The sequence below is a fragment of the Pelophylax lessonae genome, assembly GCF_965119305.1.
Source record: "Pelophylax lessonae genome assembly, chromosome: 4".
In the NCBI taxonomy this organism is placed as follows: domain Eukaryota; kingdom Metazoa; phylum Chordata; class Amphibia; order Anura; family Ranidae; genus Pelophylax; species Pelophylax lessonae.
The window spans coordinates 594,523,076-594,537,053 of record NC_138771.1 but is presented as its reverse complement, the minus strand read 5'-3'; the positions used below and the strand labels follow the sequence as shown (position 1 = coordinate 594,537,053).

Here is a 13,978-nt window from a genome sequence, read left to right as displayed (position 1 = left end):
GTGCTCACCTTGGCATTTGGTACAACGCTTTGAATTACCTGCAGGGTGCTATACAGATTCACAGCTGTGGTCCATGGCTTTGGAATCCAGTCCCTGAAGACCCCTTCAGGGGTATGGCTACTGTGACAGATGAAGTCTAAACATTTATACATATAAAAAAGCTCTTATACCATTGCACGATCGATACAAAATCTGACTCTATGAGCTTACATTCTCAAATAGAAAAGTTCTGCGCTTTTACGCACCCATTCCATCAGATCAGTGGGCCGTCTCTAGCCCAGTTGTATAAGGCCACCACCTGTTAATGTTTTTTTAAATGTTCTCCCAGATGGACTTTCAATCTTTTGCTGATGCAGCTTTTGGCTGCAAAGTTCTCACAGTGGATCTCCAAGGTTGGTTCTCCTGACCCTAGTTGCCGGACCTGTTGGTATTTTTGTTTGCCTCATTGTTACCCAACCTTTCTATTCATTGCTTGGGGAGTCCCATGGTATATGAATATTCTGCCGGTGTCCTGTACTGTAAATTAGGATCAGAGGACTTTTGACTTGCCTGTAAATTCTCTATCTGGAGTACAGCATAGGGGACAGACCACCCTCCCTAAACTCTCCTTGTTACTCTGCATTGCTTGCTACAAAACTGAGGACTGAGTGCCGGGTCACACTTATGCCATGCGGGAAGGCTGTGAATTCGCAGCCTGTTCCCGCATCGCAAACGCACATCTGGCAGTTCACACTGCCATATGCGATACGCTGGGGGTGTCAATGAAATGTTAACGACACCCCCAGTTTGATCGCATATCGCAGTGCGATCTTTACAGTTCGCACAGGATCGGATCGCACAAGTCTGAACCAGTGTGCGATCCGATCCCGATGCCGCTGAAAAAAAAGGGTCATGTGCGACTTTGGTGCGGGTTCAGTGCGAATTTAGCCATACAAAGTGTATGGCTGAATTCGCACTGCACAGCCGATCGCATGTAATTAAGGAGCAGTACGCTCCGATATTACATGCGATCGCCGCAGCCGCAAGAGTGTGAACCGGCACTGAGAGTGAGGTACCCAGGTGACGTGTCTTCTAAACCTTCGCCTCTGTCCACTGACCTGAAGGTATATGCCTTTAACCCATGGTTTATAAACATTCTGCCTGTGTCCTGTACTGTACTCAAGATATGGAATTTACAGATAAGTTAAAAATCCTCCTTTTTTTTTTTTTTTTTAATATATAGAAAATGAGATCTGGTCAACAAAATGAAGAATTCAGCGCAAATATGGTACCATGAAAAAGCTGAATTCTTCTAAATATTTCTTTCAGAATATTTGTTAGTGATTGTTTGTTTTTTGTTTTGTTTTTTAACCCTGTGCAGGGACACTTTGGGAAAGTAAGCCTGTATTGCTATGATCCGAATAACGATGGGACAGGGGAGATGGTGGCTGTGAAATCGCTCAAGTCAGGCTGCAGTCAGCAGCTGGAGACCAGCTGGAAAGGAGAAATTAGGATTCTGAAGACGCTTTATCATGAAAACATTGTCAAGTACAAGGGATGCTGCAGTGAGCAAGGTATTTTACAGCTTTCTATTCATTGCCCTAAAGCAGTGGTGTCCAACTCAATTTCATCGCGGGCCGCATCAGCATTATGGTTGCCCTCAGAGGGCCGGTTATATTTGTAAGATTAGATGTCCAGAGCACCTCACACCCTTACATGAGATGTCAAGAGCCCCCCCCCATCAGAAGTCAAGAGTCACCCACCCTTCCTTACATCACAATGCACCCCCTTATCTTGTGGTGCTGCCAGGAAGAAGGTGCGCATGGATCTGGGAAGTGCAGGGTCTGGAAAGGAACCAGAGGACAGCTGGAGTCAGCTTCCAGAGTCTGCTAAATGTTGAGACCAGGGGAGGCAGGGGCAAGGTGGTGTTGCGGCTGCACAGAGAGGTGCAGGATCTGTAGGAGGAGTTCTGCCTTCCTCTCTGCAGTGGACTGCTGAGAAGGGGGGTAGATGGGCAAAGATGAGCTTTTCTCCAGCTGCACAGAGGAGTGCAGGATCTGGCAAAGGAGTTCTGTCCTCTCTGCTGCCGACTACAGAGACAAGGTGGGGGCAGAGACTAGGAGGGTCCTACAGCTGCAAGGGCCACATGAAATGGCCTGGGGGGGGGGGGGGGCGCATTTGGCCCGCGGGCCTTGTGTTTGACACCTGTGCCCTAAAGTGTTACTAAACCCAGGAGCCTCCATTCACTATATCTATCTGGTCTCCCACAGTACACAGAACATGGAAATTCAATCATTTTAGTAAATATAAACTGCTAAATACTTTTTCTCATCAGAAGTATATAGAAGTCTTATGACTTCAATCAGTGTCTGGTTAAAGCTTGTAGGAGGAGTTTTTTATTCTACTTTGGCTGTCCCATGAGGCAGCAGGACCCCTGACCCTCTGTCTGCACAGTGCTGATTGGCCTTGAACTGATCACATGCACCTTCCCAAGAAAAAAAAAAAACGTCCTAGCAATACACACCAAACTGAGCATGTGCAGAGCTGCAAGGCTGTCTTTTTAGAAGTTGGATTGGGGACAGTGGAAGAAGGGGAGGATCAGAGAAGACAGGAACAAACAACTTTTTTGTTTATGCAGTGCAGAGGTTTAACCCTTCAGGTTCCACAGTGAGTATATTCAGTATGCTTTACTTGCATATACAGACTGATTTTACTGTTACTGGTTTAGTACCACTTTAAAGCCTAATTCCAAGCATAGATCTACTACAGTCAGTATGACTGAATTTTATATTCATCCAACCCACATTAATAGCACTGAGCCTCAAATTTGGTTGCTTATGTTGATTAGCATAAGATTTCCATAGCAGAGGTGACCTAGGTGACATGACGGGCAGTATGAAGAACCAGGGTAGTTTAAGCAATACAGAAAAACAGTTTGGTATCTTTGCAATTTCATGTAGTAAAAAAAAGTTTGTCAAGTAGAGTGGAGCAATATAATATGCCCTTGGCAACTCAAGGCAACCCTGTGAGATTCCTAAAAATGTTGAATGATCCCTGCAGTGGAAGTAGTAGTATAATTACTTCTCTGGCAGACCATGTCCCCAACTTTCTTCTATTTCAGCGCTGAAGTCTCTGTCCATGTCTTCCATTTTCAACTTCCAGGAGTGTTTGATGCCTTTGTCCCCCTAAGCAAGCTTTGGTTCTGACCCCTGTGTCACTTTGGCACTCCGCAGTAATGTAGGGGTACTGAAGGAAGAATCCACAGATCATAGCAGGGCAACTCAGTCATTCGACACTCCTGGAAGTGTCAAATTCCCGAAGAGATGGACTGACTGTGGCTGAATGGTCCGAAACAGAGAAGAGGTGAGAGACACAGGCCACCGGAGAGGTAAGTATACCACTACTACTTCTTTTGTAGCGCTTTGTAAAGCTTTCAGTTCCATTTTTGAAGAACCTGACAGGGTCGCTTTAAGCTAGGAACCTGCTAACTACTGAAGCTGCAGCCACAGAAGTCATTCAGCATTCTGAGGGAATGATATGACTGTTGAGTGCTTTTAATGCAAAAATAGTAATCGATTGAGTTAGCACAAAACATGCTCCATGGTTATTTGCGGACCAAATTATGAATGTTTTGACCTAGTAAGTAGATGATCCAAGCATATATGGACATTGTACAGTGCCTTGCGAAAGTATTTGGCCCACTTGAACTTTGCAACCTTTTGCCACATTTCAGGCTTCAAACATAAAGATATAAAACTGTAATTTTTTGTGAAGAATTAACAAGTGGGACACAATCATGAAGTGGAACAAATTTTATTGGATATTTCAAACTTTTTTAACAAAAAAAACCTGAAAAATTGGGTGTGCAAAATTATTCAGCCCCCTTAAGTTAATACTTTGTAGCGCCATATTTTGTTGCGATTACAGCTGTAAGTCGCTTGGGGTAAGTATCAGTTTTGCACATCGAGAGACTGAAATTTTTGCCCATTCCTCCTTGCAAAACAGCTCGAGCTCAGTGAGGTTGGATGGAGAGCGTTTGAGAACAGCAGTTTTCAGTTCTTTCCACAGATTCTCAATTGGATTCAGGTCTGGACTTTGACTTGGTCATTCTAACACCTGGATATGTTTATTTGTGAACCATTCCATTGTAGATTTTGCTTTATGTTTTGGATCATGGTCTTGTTGGAAGACAAATCTCCGTCCCAGTCTCAGGTCTTTTGCAGACTTCATCAGGTTTTCTTCCAGAATGGTCCTGTATTTGGCTCCATCCATCTTCCCATCAATTTTAACCATCTTCCCTGTCCCTGCTGAAGAAAAGCAGGCCCAAACCATGATGCTGCCACCACCATGTTTGACAGTGGGGATGGTGTGTTCAGGGTGATGAGCTGTGTTGCTTTTACGCCAAACATAACGTTTTGCATTGTTGCCAAAAAGTTTGATTTTGGTTTCCTCTGACCAGAGCACCTTCTTCCACATGTTTGGTGTGTCTCCCAGGTGGCTTGTGGCAAGCTTTAAACGACACTTTTTATGGATCTCTTTAAGAAATGTCTTTCTTCTTGCCACTCTTCCATAAAGGTCAGATTTGTGCAGTATACGACTGATTGTTGTCCTATGGACAGAGTCTCCCACCTCAGCTTTAGATCTCTGCAGTTCATCCAGAGTGATCATGGGCCTCTTGGCTGCATCTCTGATCACAGTGCTCCTTGGGATGTTTAAAGCTTGGGAAATCTTTTTGTATCCAAATCCGGCTTTAAACTTCTCCACAACAGTATCTCAGACCTGCCTGGTGTGTTCCTTGTTCTTCATGATGCTCTCTGCGCTTTAAACGGACCTCTGAGACTATCACAGTGCAGGTGCATTTATACGGAGACTTGATTACACACAGGTGGATTCTATTTATCATCATTAGCCATTTAGGTCAACATTGGATCATTCAGAGATCCTCACTGAACTTCTGGAGAGAGTTTGCTGCACTGAAAGTAAAGGGGCTGAATAATTTTGCACGCCCAATTTTTCAGTTTTTAATTTGTTAAAAAAGTTTGAAATATCCAATAAATTTCGTTCCACTTCATGATTGTGTCCCACTTGTTGTTGATTCTTCACAAAAAATTACAGTTTTATATCTTTATGTTTGAAGCCTGAAATGTGGCAAAAGGTCCCAAAGTTCAAGGGGGGCGAATTCATTCGCAAGGCACTGTATATTTTCAGTTTAATTTCCGGATATCTTGCAAGGCAGGATTAGATCTACCCAGATAAATGTATTTATTTATTTTTTTGTAGAATCCAGGTGAATGCGGCAACAGCCAGAGAAACCTTTTTGAATGCTATAGTACTGAAATGATTGTGGTTTTTGTTTGCAGGAGATAAGATTGTCCAGCTGATAATGGAGTATGTCCCTCTGGGGAGTCTGCGGGATTACCTACCCAAACACAACGTGAGCCTGGCTCAAATATTACTCTTTGCTCAGCAGATCTGTGAGGTGAGCTCTTGCTCCATCATGTTCTATAGACATCATGTGACTCAGTTACCATTATGATGATACATTTCTGTTTGTGTACCAAAAAAGTGAAAAATAAAAATAATCCCACCTAGCAGCGCTCAACTCAGAAAAGTGCACACAATATATGTGAACAAAATAAACAAACAATTGAATCAATATATGTGTTCAAATAATCACTGAAAATCCAATCCCAAAATGAATTGAACAATCAAGTGAAAAAAAATCAGTGAAAAAATTCCAGTGAAACACACATGAATAAATCAATGTATAACTAAAAGTCCAATAGTAGGAGAATAGTGATATGTGATGATCCAGTGAGATCCCAGCGTAAGCTTAACAGAAACACACCAACAAAGTGTCCGCCACCTTTGTGCTCCACTCACCCCCGCTTTTTGCCCTCCACTCTCATGGATAGGGCTGATCACGCTTTGGAATATGCACCACTGCACAGGATATAAGGAATAATGGATCCTTGGCGATTCTCAAGATGCCGCTCCACATAAACCATAAAAGAAAGAAGAGAGCCAACTAGTACAAAACAAATGAACTAGTTTATTCCATTTAAAATCCACTAATATGCACGTACATGGGATATAAATATGCAAAGCACATCATAATCAAGAGTGGGGATCAGGGTGCTCACTTGCTCTGGACGCGTGATGTACCAGTGTTCGGGTCCAGGACTCTCTGATGAGACACCACCGCTCACCCGATAAATCACCAGGCACGTCGTATGGCCACGTCCCTGTGTGTTTCTGTTCAGCTTACACTGGAATCTCACTGGATCATCACATATCACTATTCTCCTACTATTGGACTTTTAGTTTTCCTATTATTGGACTTTTTGTTATACATTGATTTATTCATGTGTGTTTCAGTGGAATTTTTTCACTTATTTTTTTCACTTGATTCATTGTTCAATTTTTGGATTGGATTTTCAGTGATTATTTGAACACATATATTGATTGAATTGTTTATTTTGTTCACATGTATTGTGTGCACTTTTCTGAGTTGAGCGCTGCTAGGTGGGATTATTTTAATTTTTCACTTTTTTGGTATATTGTTTGTTTTTAAGCAGCAGCACAATCATTGGAATATTTTTTTCTGATGCAGGTTTAGCTCATTAGCGCAGGAGCCTGCTAAATATAAATTTCTGTTTGTGTGTCACAGGGGATGGCTTACCTCCACTCCCAGCATTACATACACCGCGATCTTGCAGCACGAAATGTTTTGGTGGAGAATGAGAATGTGGTGAAGATTGGTGACTTCGGACTGGCCAAAGCGGTGCCTGAAGGCCATGAATATTACAGAGTAAGGGAGGATGGTGACAGCCCTGTGTTCTGGTAAGGATCTCCTCCTATTACCCAATGCAGAGTTCTTGTTTAGCGATGTGGGCAGTATTGAAAGACAGAAGCATTGGGGAAAGGTTACTAAAACTGTTGCACTCAGAATGTGGTGCAACTGTACATGATAGCCAATCCACTTTTTAGATTAATTTTAGAATCCTTTTCATGTTAAATTAGGCTTTGACAAAAAAAAAACTGGAAGCGGATTGGTTTCTACGCAGAACTGCACTAGATTTTAAACTCTCCAGTTTAAGTAAATCCCTCCCCATTGACTGCAATGCAAGTGGAATGTGTTTGAGGTTGTTTGCCAGTAATGTTATAGAGAACTACAGACCTCGCACAACAGCCAGCCATGTTCTCAGTCCAGCCACACAAGCCCTTCTAGAAGAGAATGTTATGCAAACATGCGATTTTTGCATTTTTGTGCCTATAGAAAGTGGATAAAAAGCCCTGTGGGCACTGGTGGTATCTGGAGGAAAACCATTCTGATTGGCTTTGAAAATCAGTCTCGGTTGTCTAATCCTTCAAATGTAGTAGACTTGGGAAAGGTTATTTAGGGAAGAACTGTAGATTTTTGAGCTACCAGGTCAGACAAGTGTTCTATGTTTGTAGATAGTTTCACCATTTCTTTACCACACTGTAGCCGTCTTTCAGCTATAGCGCAGTAAGGAAATTCTCTGGTAAGGAAGGCTCTGTTGTCCTGGGAGGGTGTCCACGGACGTCCTCCCGGAAACCATGCCCCCTGGGGCACACATCCGTTGCGCTCTGTGATCGCTGTATCTTTTGAAGATCAGGGTAAAGGGCCAATCAAAGCTGCCCTTTACCTTGTGATCAGCTGTGTCCAATCACAGTGGATCACAATGTAAACACACTTGCCAGTTATCGACGGTGCTTTCCCCACGCACTGTCACAGTGTGAGGAAAGCAGAGCCGTTAACTGGCCAGTGTCACAGGGGACATGTACACAGATAATCTGTGCCCTGATTATCAGTGCAGCCCTATCAGTGCTGCATATCCGTGCCTGTTACTGCAGCCTCCTCAGTACACATAAGTGAAAAAGAAAGATTACGGATTTGCTAAATTTTAAAACTGAAGCTAAAAAAAGTTTATTTTTATTTATTTTTTTTTTCGTTTGGTTAGCAAAAAATAAAAACTCCAGTGGTGATTAAATACCACCAAAAGAAAGCTCTATTTGTGTGAAATAAAAAGCATAAAATTTGTCCTGGGGTTGAAAGTGCCCGGTAGGCAAAAAATACACAGATACATATAGAGGAGCTGTTTTACAAGCAAAATCATTTTTCTTTTTTTAGTATAACATACACTTACAAAAGCAGGAACCTAAAAATTAGCACACTATTTCATTCAAAAGATTGGCGTCACTTAGGTATTTAGGTGTGCAGTTTGGTATGTTGTAGCCAGCCTCCGCTACAAAGAAAAAGTGTGAGCTGTAATTAACAAGAAAGCTGTGAGGTTGGTCACAAGGCCATGCTGAAGTCACTCCATCCATCATGTTGTTGGTACTTTTACATAAGATATCTGTCTTTATTCCTCCAGGTACGCCACTGAATGTCTTAAAGAATGTAAATTCTTCTATGCCTCGGATGTCTGGTCATTTGGGGTGACTCTGTATGAACTTCTGACTCGCTGTGACTCTTATCTTAGCCCCCCGGCTGTGAGTACACCTCATCACTTCACCTTTACCTGTTCTTCCTTACCATCTCGTGCCATGGTTGTCATTGATGCCTGCTTACATTTTCTTCTCTTCTATTCTCTATCCTAGAAATTCATAGAGATGATTGGCGTCACTCAGGGACAGATGACAGTGGTTCGACTGATTGATCTGCTGGATCGAGGTCAAAGGTTGCCATGCCCAAGTGACTGCCCTATGGAGGTAAAACCAAAAATCCCACCATCCTAGCACATGATCATCCATTTGGTGTATAATAGTCTTTAGCGTCTGTGAACAATCACGGGTAGCTGCGCACAGCGTTCAATAAAAAAGAATTGTGTGGAACACTAATTCAAGAGGTTCCAATCAAGAGAAGCCAAATAAATAGACAGCAGCAGTTCGAACATGGCAGTTAGCAACAAGGCTGCCATTAGAAATCACAGGGCCTTCATAGAATATTCCCCCAGAGGTCTCCAGACTGCCCCCGTTCTGGGATGGATGTTGGTACTTATTTCTATGTTTTGGAGCTGCCCAGGGTGGCTTGGTTTTGAATGGAGGTTTGATTAACTTCCGTCTGGAACTTACTCTCCCAATCTCCCTCGCTTTGGCGTTGTCGGGAATCTCTAATGGTGACCAGCGACCCAGATGTACGAAGCTTTAAATTTCTTGTATTCTGCCAAGAGAGAGATTATTTTGAAATGAAATGAACAAACCCCCCCCCCCCCGTCTCGTGGGAAAATTCCATTAATGCTGTTCTAACGTTATACAAATTAACCAAAAGAGGGGGCCCCAGGGGGACTTTGAAGGCAATAGCCGATCAGGTGACAACAGTACAAAAAGGTGAAAGAAATATAAAATCAGAAAATCAGTATGTTTTTTTCCAAAACCTAGTAAAATGGTGAAACCTAAAACCAAATATAAAGGTGAGAGCAAAGGTATGACATACAAACAACAATACCATAAATCGCCAAATAACACAGGGGAATCCGATGTGGGCAGCCCAGGGAAAGGGGATCAGTGTGGCGGGATGGGAGGATAATTACAGAAATGCACTGTGTCTGTGTCTTTCCCTCCAGCAGCTGAAAGCCGGCGGGAGGGAGAGAGGGAGAAACCGGCTTTCAGCTGATGGAGGGAGAGATACAGACACAATGCATTGTTCTATAGATGTCCTCCTGTTCCACTTCACCGATCCCCCTGTGTGCCCAAGCCCCCTACGAGAGGCCCGGTGGCGGCCTTGGTTACCATTAAGGCCACCTCCTAGGCCCACCCAGTTGTGAAGTCTAAATTGAGCTGTTTGGTGCAGTGTACACTTTTAGACCAGTATCTGCAGGGATTTGGTAGGACGTGTCAGTATCTTCCTTATGTTCACATTCTTACATAAGCCCAATTCTGTTTAGCTCTGTTTCATTGTAAATTGTGTGTATTCTTGCTGATTGATCACTTAGATTTTAATCCTTTTTTTTTTGTCTCAACAGATTTACAAACTGATGAAGAACTGCTGGGAAACAGAAGCCAATTTCCGGCCCTCCTTTCCTAATCTTATCCCCATACTGAAAACTTTCCGTGCCACATACAGCACACCTGCCCCATCCGTGTTCAGTGTGTGCTGATGAAATGGTACGTATCCCAGGGAATCTGCCCTATAGGCTTTACTATACCAGAACTGATTTAAAAATGACAAATTAAATAAAGGGTAGTACCAATGCTCTATGCTAATGTCCCCAAGTGCAACAGATCACTGCAGCTTTTCATTTTCTTAAAGGCGAAGTCCACCTTTCTGACCATGTTTAATGTCACAGCCTTATTTAGGATTTAAACAGTTAAAATCTGCAGCACCCCACCCACAAACCCCCACGTCAATTACAGGTTTTTGTCTTACTGCAGCATCTTGTTTTTTTTTTTCTTATTCATACTATACAGGACACAGAGGACTACTAGAGTTATGATGCCACCTTCACGGATATGGAAGGAATACCTTGCCAGGCAAGCCCTTCTTAGCTCAATTAAGCATCAGCTTTTAGATGGTGTCCTTCACTTCAGGGAACATGGTTATCAGATGAATTTTGCCATTTAACATTCTTGAACTTTAGTAGATTCGGCTGGCTCTCTTACACTGGTCTGTCTGCCTCGGCGCCCTGTCAGGGTATATTTGGATATTGCCATGGCTGTGGCATACATAAACCATCAAGGATGAATAAGAGCTGAGAGGGGTTATACCAATGTCCATTCACCTGAAGGTGGCATCATAAACCCAAAGTAGTCATGAATATGAAGTTCTCTGTGTCCTGTGATGTACTCTAAGAAAAGTATTCTACGAGTAAACCAAAAATCCAAATGTTTTAATTTGCCGTAGCTGTGCTTGTCTACTCCCACACAGCCGCATCCTCCATTTACATGGTATCTGTGAATGGAGGATTACAGCGACCACCACAGCAGAGGGGACTCATAGATCTCAATTAAGCACTGCATGTCACTCAGTATGGTTCTGGGGCTGGAGGAATAGTCTGCAGGACTGTAGGGCTCGAATGAAGGACATCCTTCGAAACGCGTCAGCCAACAGGGACTCTGGTGAGGTCCTCCTTTGGCTAGAGACTTTAGCAAAGCTGGGAGATTTTAGCCACTTGTGGGTGGCTTGATGAGAGATTATACTACCTATACTTGTGAGTAGTTACATTTTATTTCATCTTCAATAAATTTTATGTAGGGTAATGGACTAGGCCAGTGCACCCTCTGTTTTTATCTATTTCCCACAGTGTTCTGAGGACAACCCCAATCCTAGAGGGCAGCAAGGCTGAATAGCAATAGCCAGCTGTTACTGCGGAGTTCTCTTCTGAATTGGGACGTTAACATCAATGCGCAGGAGAATATTGAAATAGTCTGCAAGAGCCTGTGCATTGCACCCACAATCCACGGATCGCTGCTGCAGTGTTTTGGTGGCACCCATGAAAAAAACTTAAATAAATAAATGCAAATTAATTTTCTTTTTTTTTTTTTTTTTTTTTAATATGGGTTATTTATTAATTATTACTTTAATGGAATATTCCTATAATACCATTCTGTTAGTTTGGATGTCTGTGTACAAGATGTCTAGTCCAATATCTCTAATGGAACCTTACTTCTTTTAGAAAAATCATTTTTTAACCACCTCCCACCCAGGCCATAGTACATATACGGCCGGGTGGGAGTCTCGTCCTTCTGAATGGACGTTCCGGAACGTCCTTCAGAAGGAGAGAGATCGCGCCGCCGCGGGCACGCGCAGCGGCGCGATCTCGATGTGCCTGTGTCCCTAGGACACAGAGCAACAAGACTCGGCAGGAGGGCCCTGTGATTGGCCCTCCTGATCACATGACGGCTGTGACCAATCACAGCCGTCATGTAATGTCAATACAGCCGTTGTAACGGCTTCGATCTCTTCTCCTCCTGACAGATCCTGTCAGTGAGGAGAAGATCAGAGGATCGATTCTGCAGCCGGGGTGATCAGTGAGTATTTCTAATTACTCACTGATCACAGGGGGGGTCTGTGCTGGTAATCAGATGATTGATTACCAGTGCAGCCCTGGGGGGAGGGGATGCCTCTAGAGCCACCAGGGATGACCACCAGGGATGCCCACCATGGCCACCAGGGATGGCAAACAGGGCTCAGAGAGCCTGCCAGTGGTGCCCCCTATCAGTGCTGCCCACCAATGCCATCTATCAGTGCTGCCCACCAATGCCATCTATCAGTGCTGCCCACCAGTGCCCGTTATTGCCATCTATCAGTGCCGCCCACCAGTGCCCATTATTGCCCACCAGTGCTGCCTATCAGTGCCCATCAGTGCCGATCAGTGCCACCCATCAGTGCCGCCCATCAGTGCCCATCAGCGCTGCCTATCAGTGCCCACCAATGCTGCATATCAGTGCTATCTATCAGTGCCACATATCAGTGCTGCATATCAGTGCTACCTATCAGTGCCGCATATCAGTGCCACCCCATCAGTGCCACCCCATCAGTGCCACCCCATCAGTGTCTCCTCATCAGTGCCTGTCTGTGCGGCGTCATCAGTGCTCATCAGTGCAGGAAAAAACTTATCTATTTACAAAATTTTATAACCTAAACAAAAAAACGTTTTTTTTTTTTCAAACTTTTCGTTTTTTTTTATTTGTGCACCAAAAAAGAAAAAACCTGGCGGTGATCAAATACCACCAAAAGAAAGCTCTATTTGTGGGAAAAAAATTACATACATTTGGTTTAGGTACAGTGTTGCATGACCGCGCAATTGTCATTCAAACTGCAACAGCACTAAAAGCTGAAAATTGGTCTGGGAAGGAAGGGGGTTTAAGTGCCCAGTATTGAGGTAGTTAAAGCAGAGCTATAGTAAAAAAAAAAACATTTCGCCCAGTTTTTTGTTTTAACGAGGTTTACTTTAATGCTAACCCCTAAAGCAGCACATACAAACTTTTATTTCTTGCTTGTTACTTTTTAATATGGAGAGCACATGATTCACTCCCCTTCCTCCCATGTGACAGCACTGGTGCTTGGTGATTGGCTATCCAGGCCCCTAGTGATGTCAAATGGGGATGAATTGGAGTCATCAGTTCTGTGTAAGCTCCAAGTCCTAAAACAGTAATGAAGAGAAATCTCTTCAACTGAGATGCAGATAGCAGTAAAAATGAAACAGGAGTTCTAATCCTTTCCAATCTATCCAAACCTAAAAATTAAAAAAAAAAAAAAAACACGTGTAGGCTGAAGTAACACTTTAAAGTAGGCGCATGGAAAAAAAGCTGTTCTAAGATTCCTGAAAATGCTGTGCAAATGTTTGCTGAACATGATGGTCCTGAGACCATCTTTTTTACAACTTAAAGAGGCAATAAACTCAAAACCAAAAATGTAACCATATTGCAGCTTACCAATCATTAGATGTGGCTGCATTCGTTTTTGTTTTTTCCCCGTTTTCACCTGGTGATTTGGCCAGTAACACATCTTCTGTATTAGAGTGCCTACACTTTGGATAAAGGGACAACGAAGACCCCTTTGGATAACATCATTGTTTATCTGGGGGAGGGTAGTGTTCGATGGACTAGCAGATTTATGGACCTGACTATCAAATTGAAGCTGAACTCCAGTTAACACTTTATTAGCAAACATTTTTTCTCTAACGTTCATTGACGGATGCAGTCTCTGATCTTCATATCAGTGGGGTTATGCTGCCCCCTACAGGAGTAGGACACTAGACTGAAAAAAGTTCTGGCTACGCCTATGTGCAGTCCCAGAGGGTACACCCTCTCTCTTCCCGCTATAGGATTCAGGAGTAAGGACCTAGTTCCTTGCTGGGATCTCTGGTCCTGGAAAAGTTTTTTTTCTAGATCGTTTTATTTATTTTGCTTTTTCTCCGGATTTTTTCCTGTGCGATCTACAAGCAACTATGCTGGGTCTGGGCGACAGGCTGGAAGTAGAGATTCAGTGGTCACTCCAGCCGGCCAACGAAGCGCGCGCAGACCTTAGCTC

The 13,978-nt window shown here is 43.3% G+C and overlaps 1 protein-coding gene across 2 annotated transcripts in view; it reads left to right on the top strand.

Annotated features, from left to right (window-relative positions):
- The window catches only part of TYK2 (tyrosine kinase 2), a 121,723-nt gene that overhangs the window by 102,556 nt on the left and 5,189 nt on the right, over positions 1 to 13,978 (top strand). For both annotated transcript variants that reach the window (XM_082255385.1, XM_082255384.1), the window contains exons 20-25: positions 1,361 to 1,553; positions 5,340 to 5,458; positions 6,650 to 6,822; positions 8,379 to 8,496; positions 8,605 to 8,715; positions 9,969 to 10,110. In XM_082255385.1, the coding sequence (XP_082111511.1) occupies positions 1,361 to 1,553; positions 5,340 to 5,458; positions 6,650 to 6,822; positions 8,379 to 8,496; positions 8,605 to 8,715; positions 9,969 to 10,103 (849 nt within the window). In that variant the 3' untranslated portion in view covers positions 10,104 to 10,110. The remainder of the gene's footprint in view (positions 1 to 1,360; positions 1,554 to 5,339; positions 5,459 to 6,649; positions 6,823 to 8,378; positions 8,497 to 8,604; positions 8,716 to 9,968; positions 10,111 to 13,978) is intronic.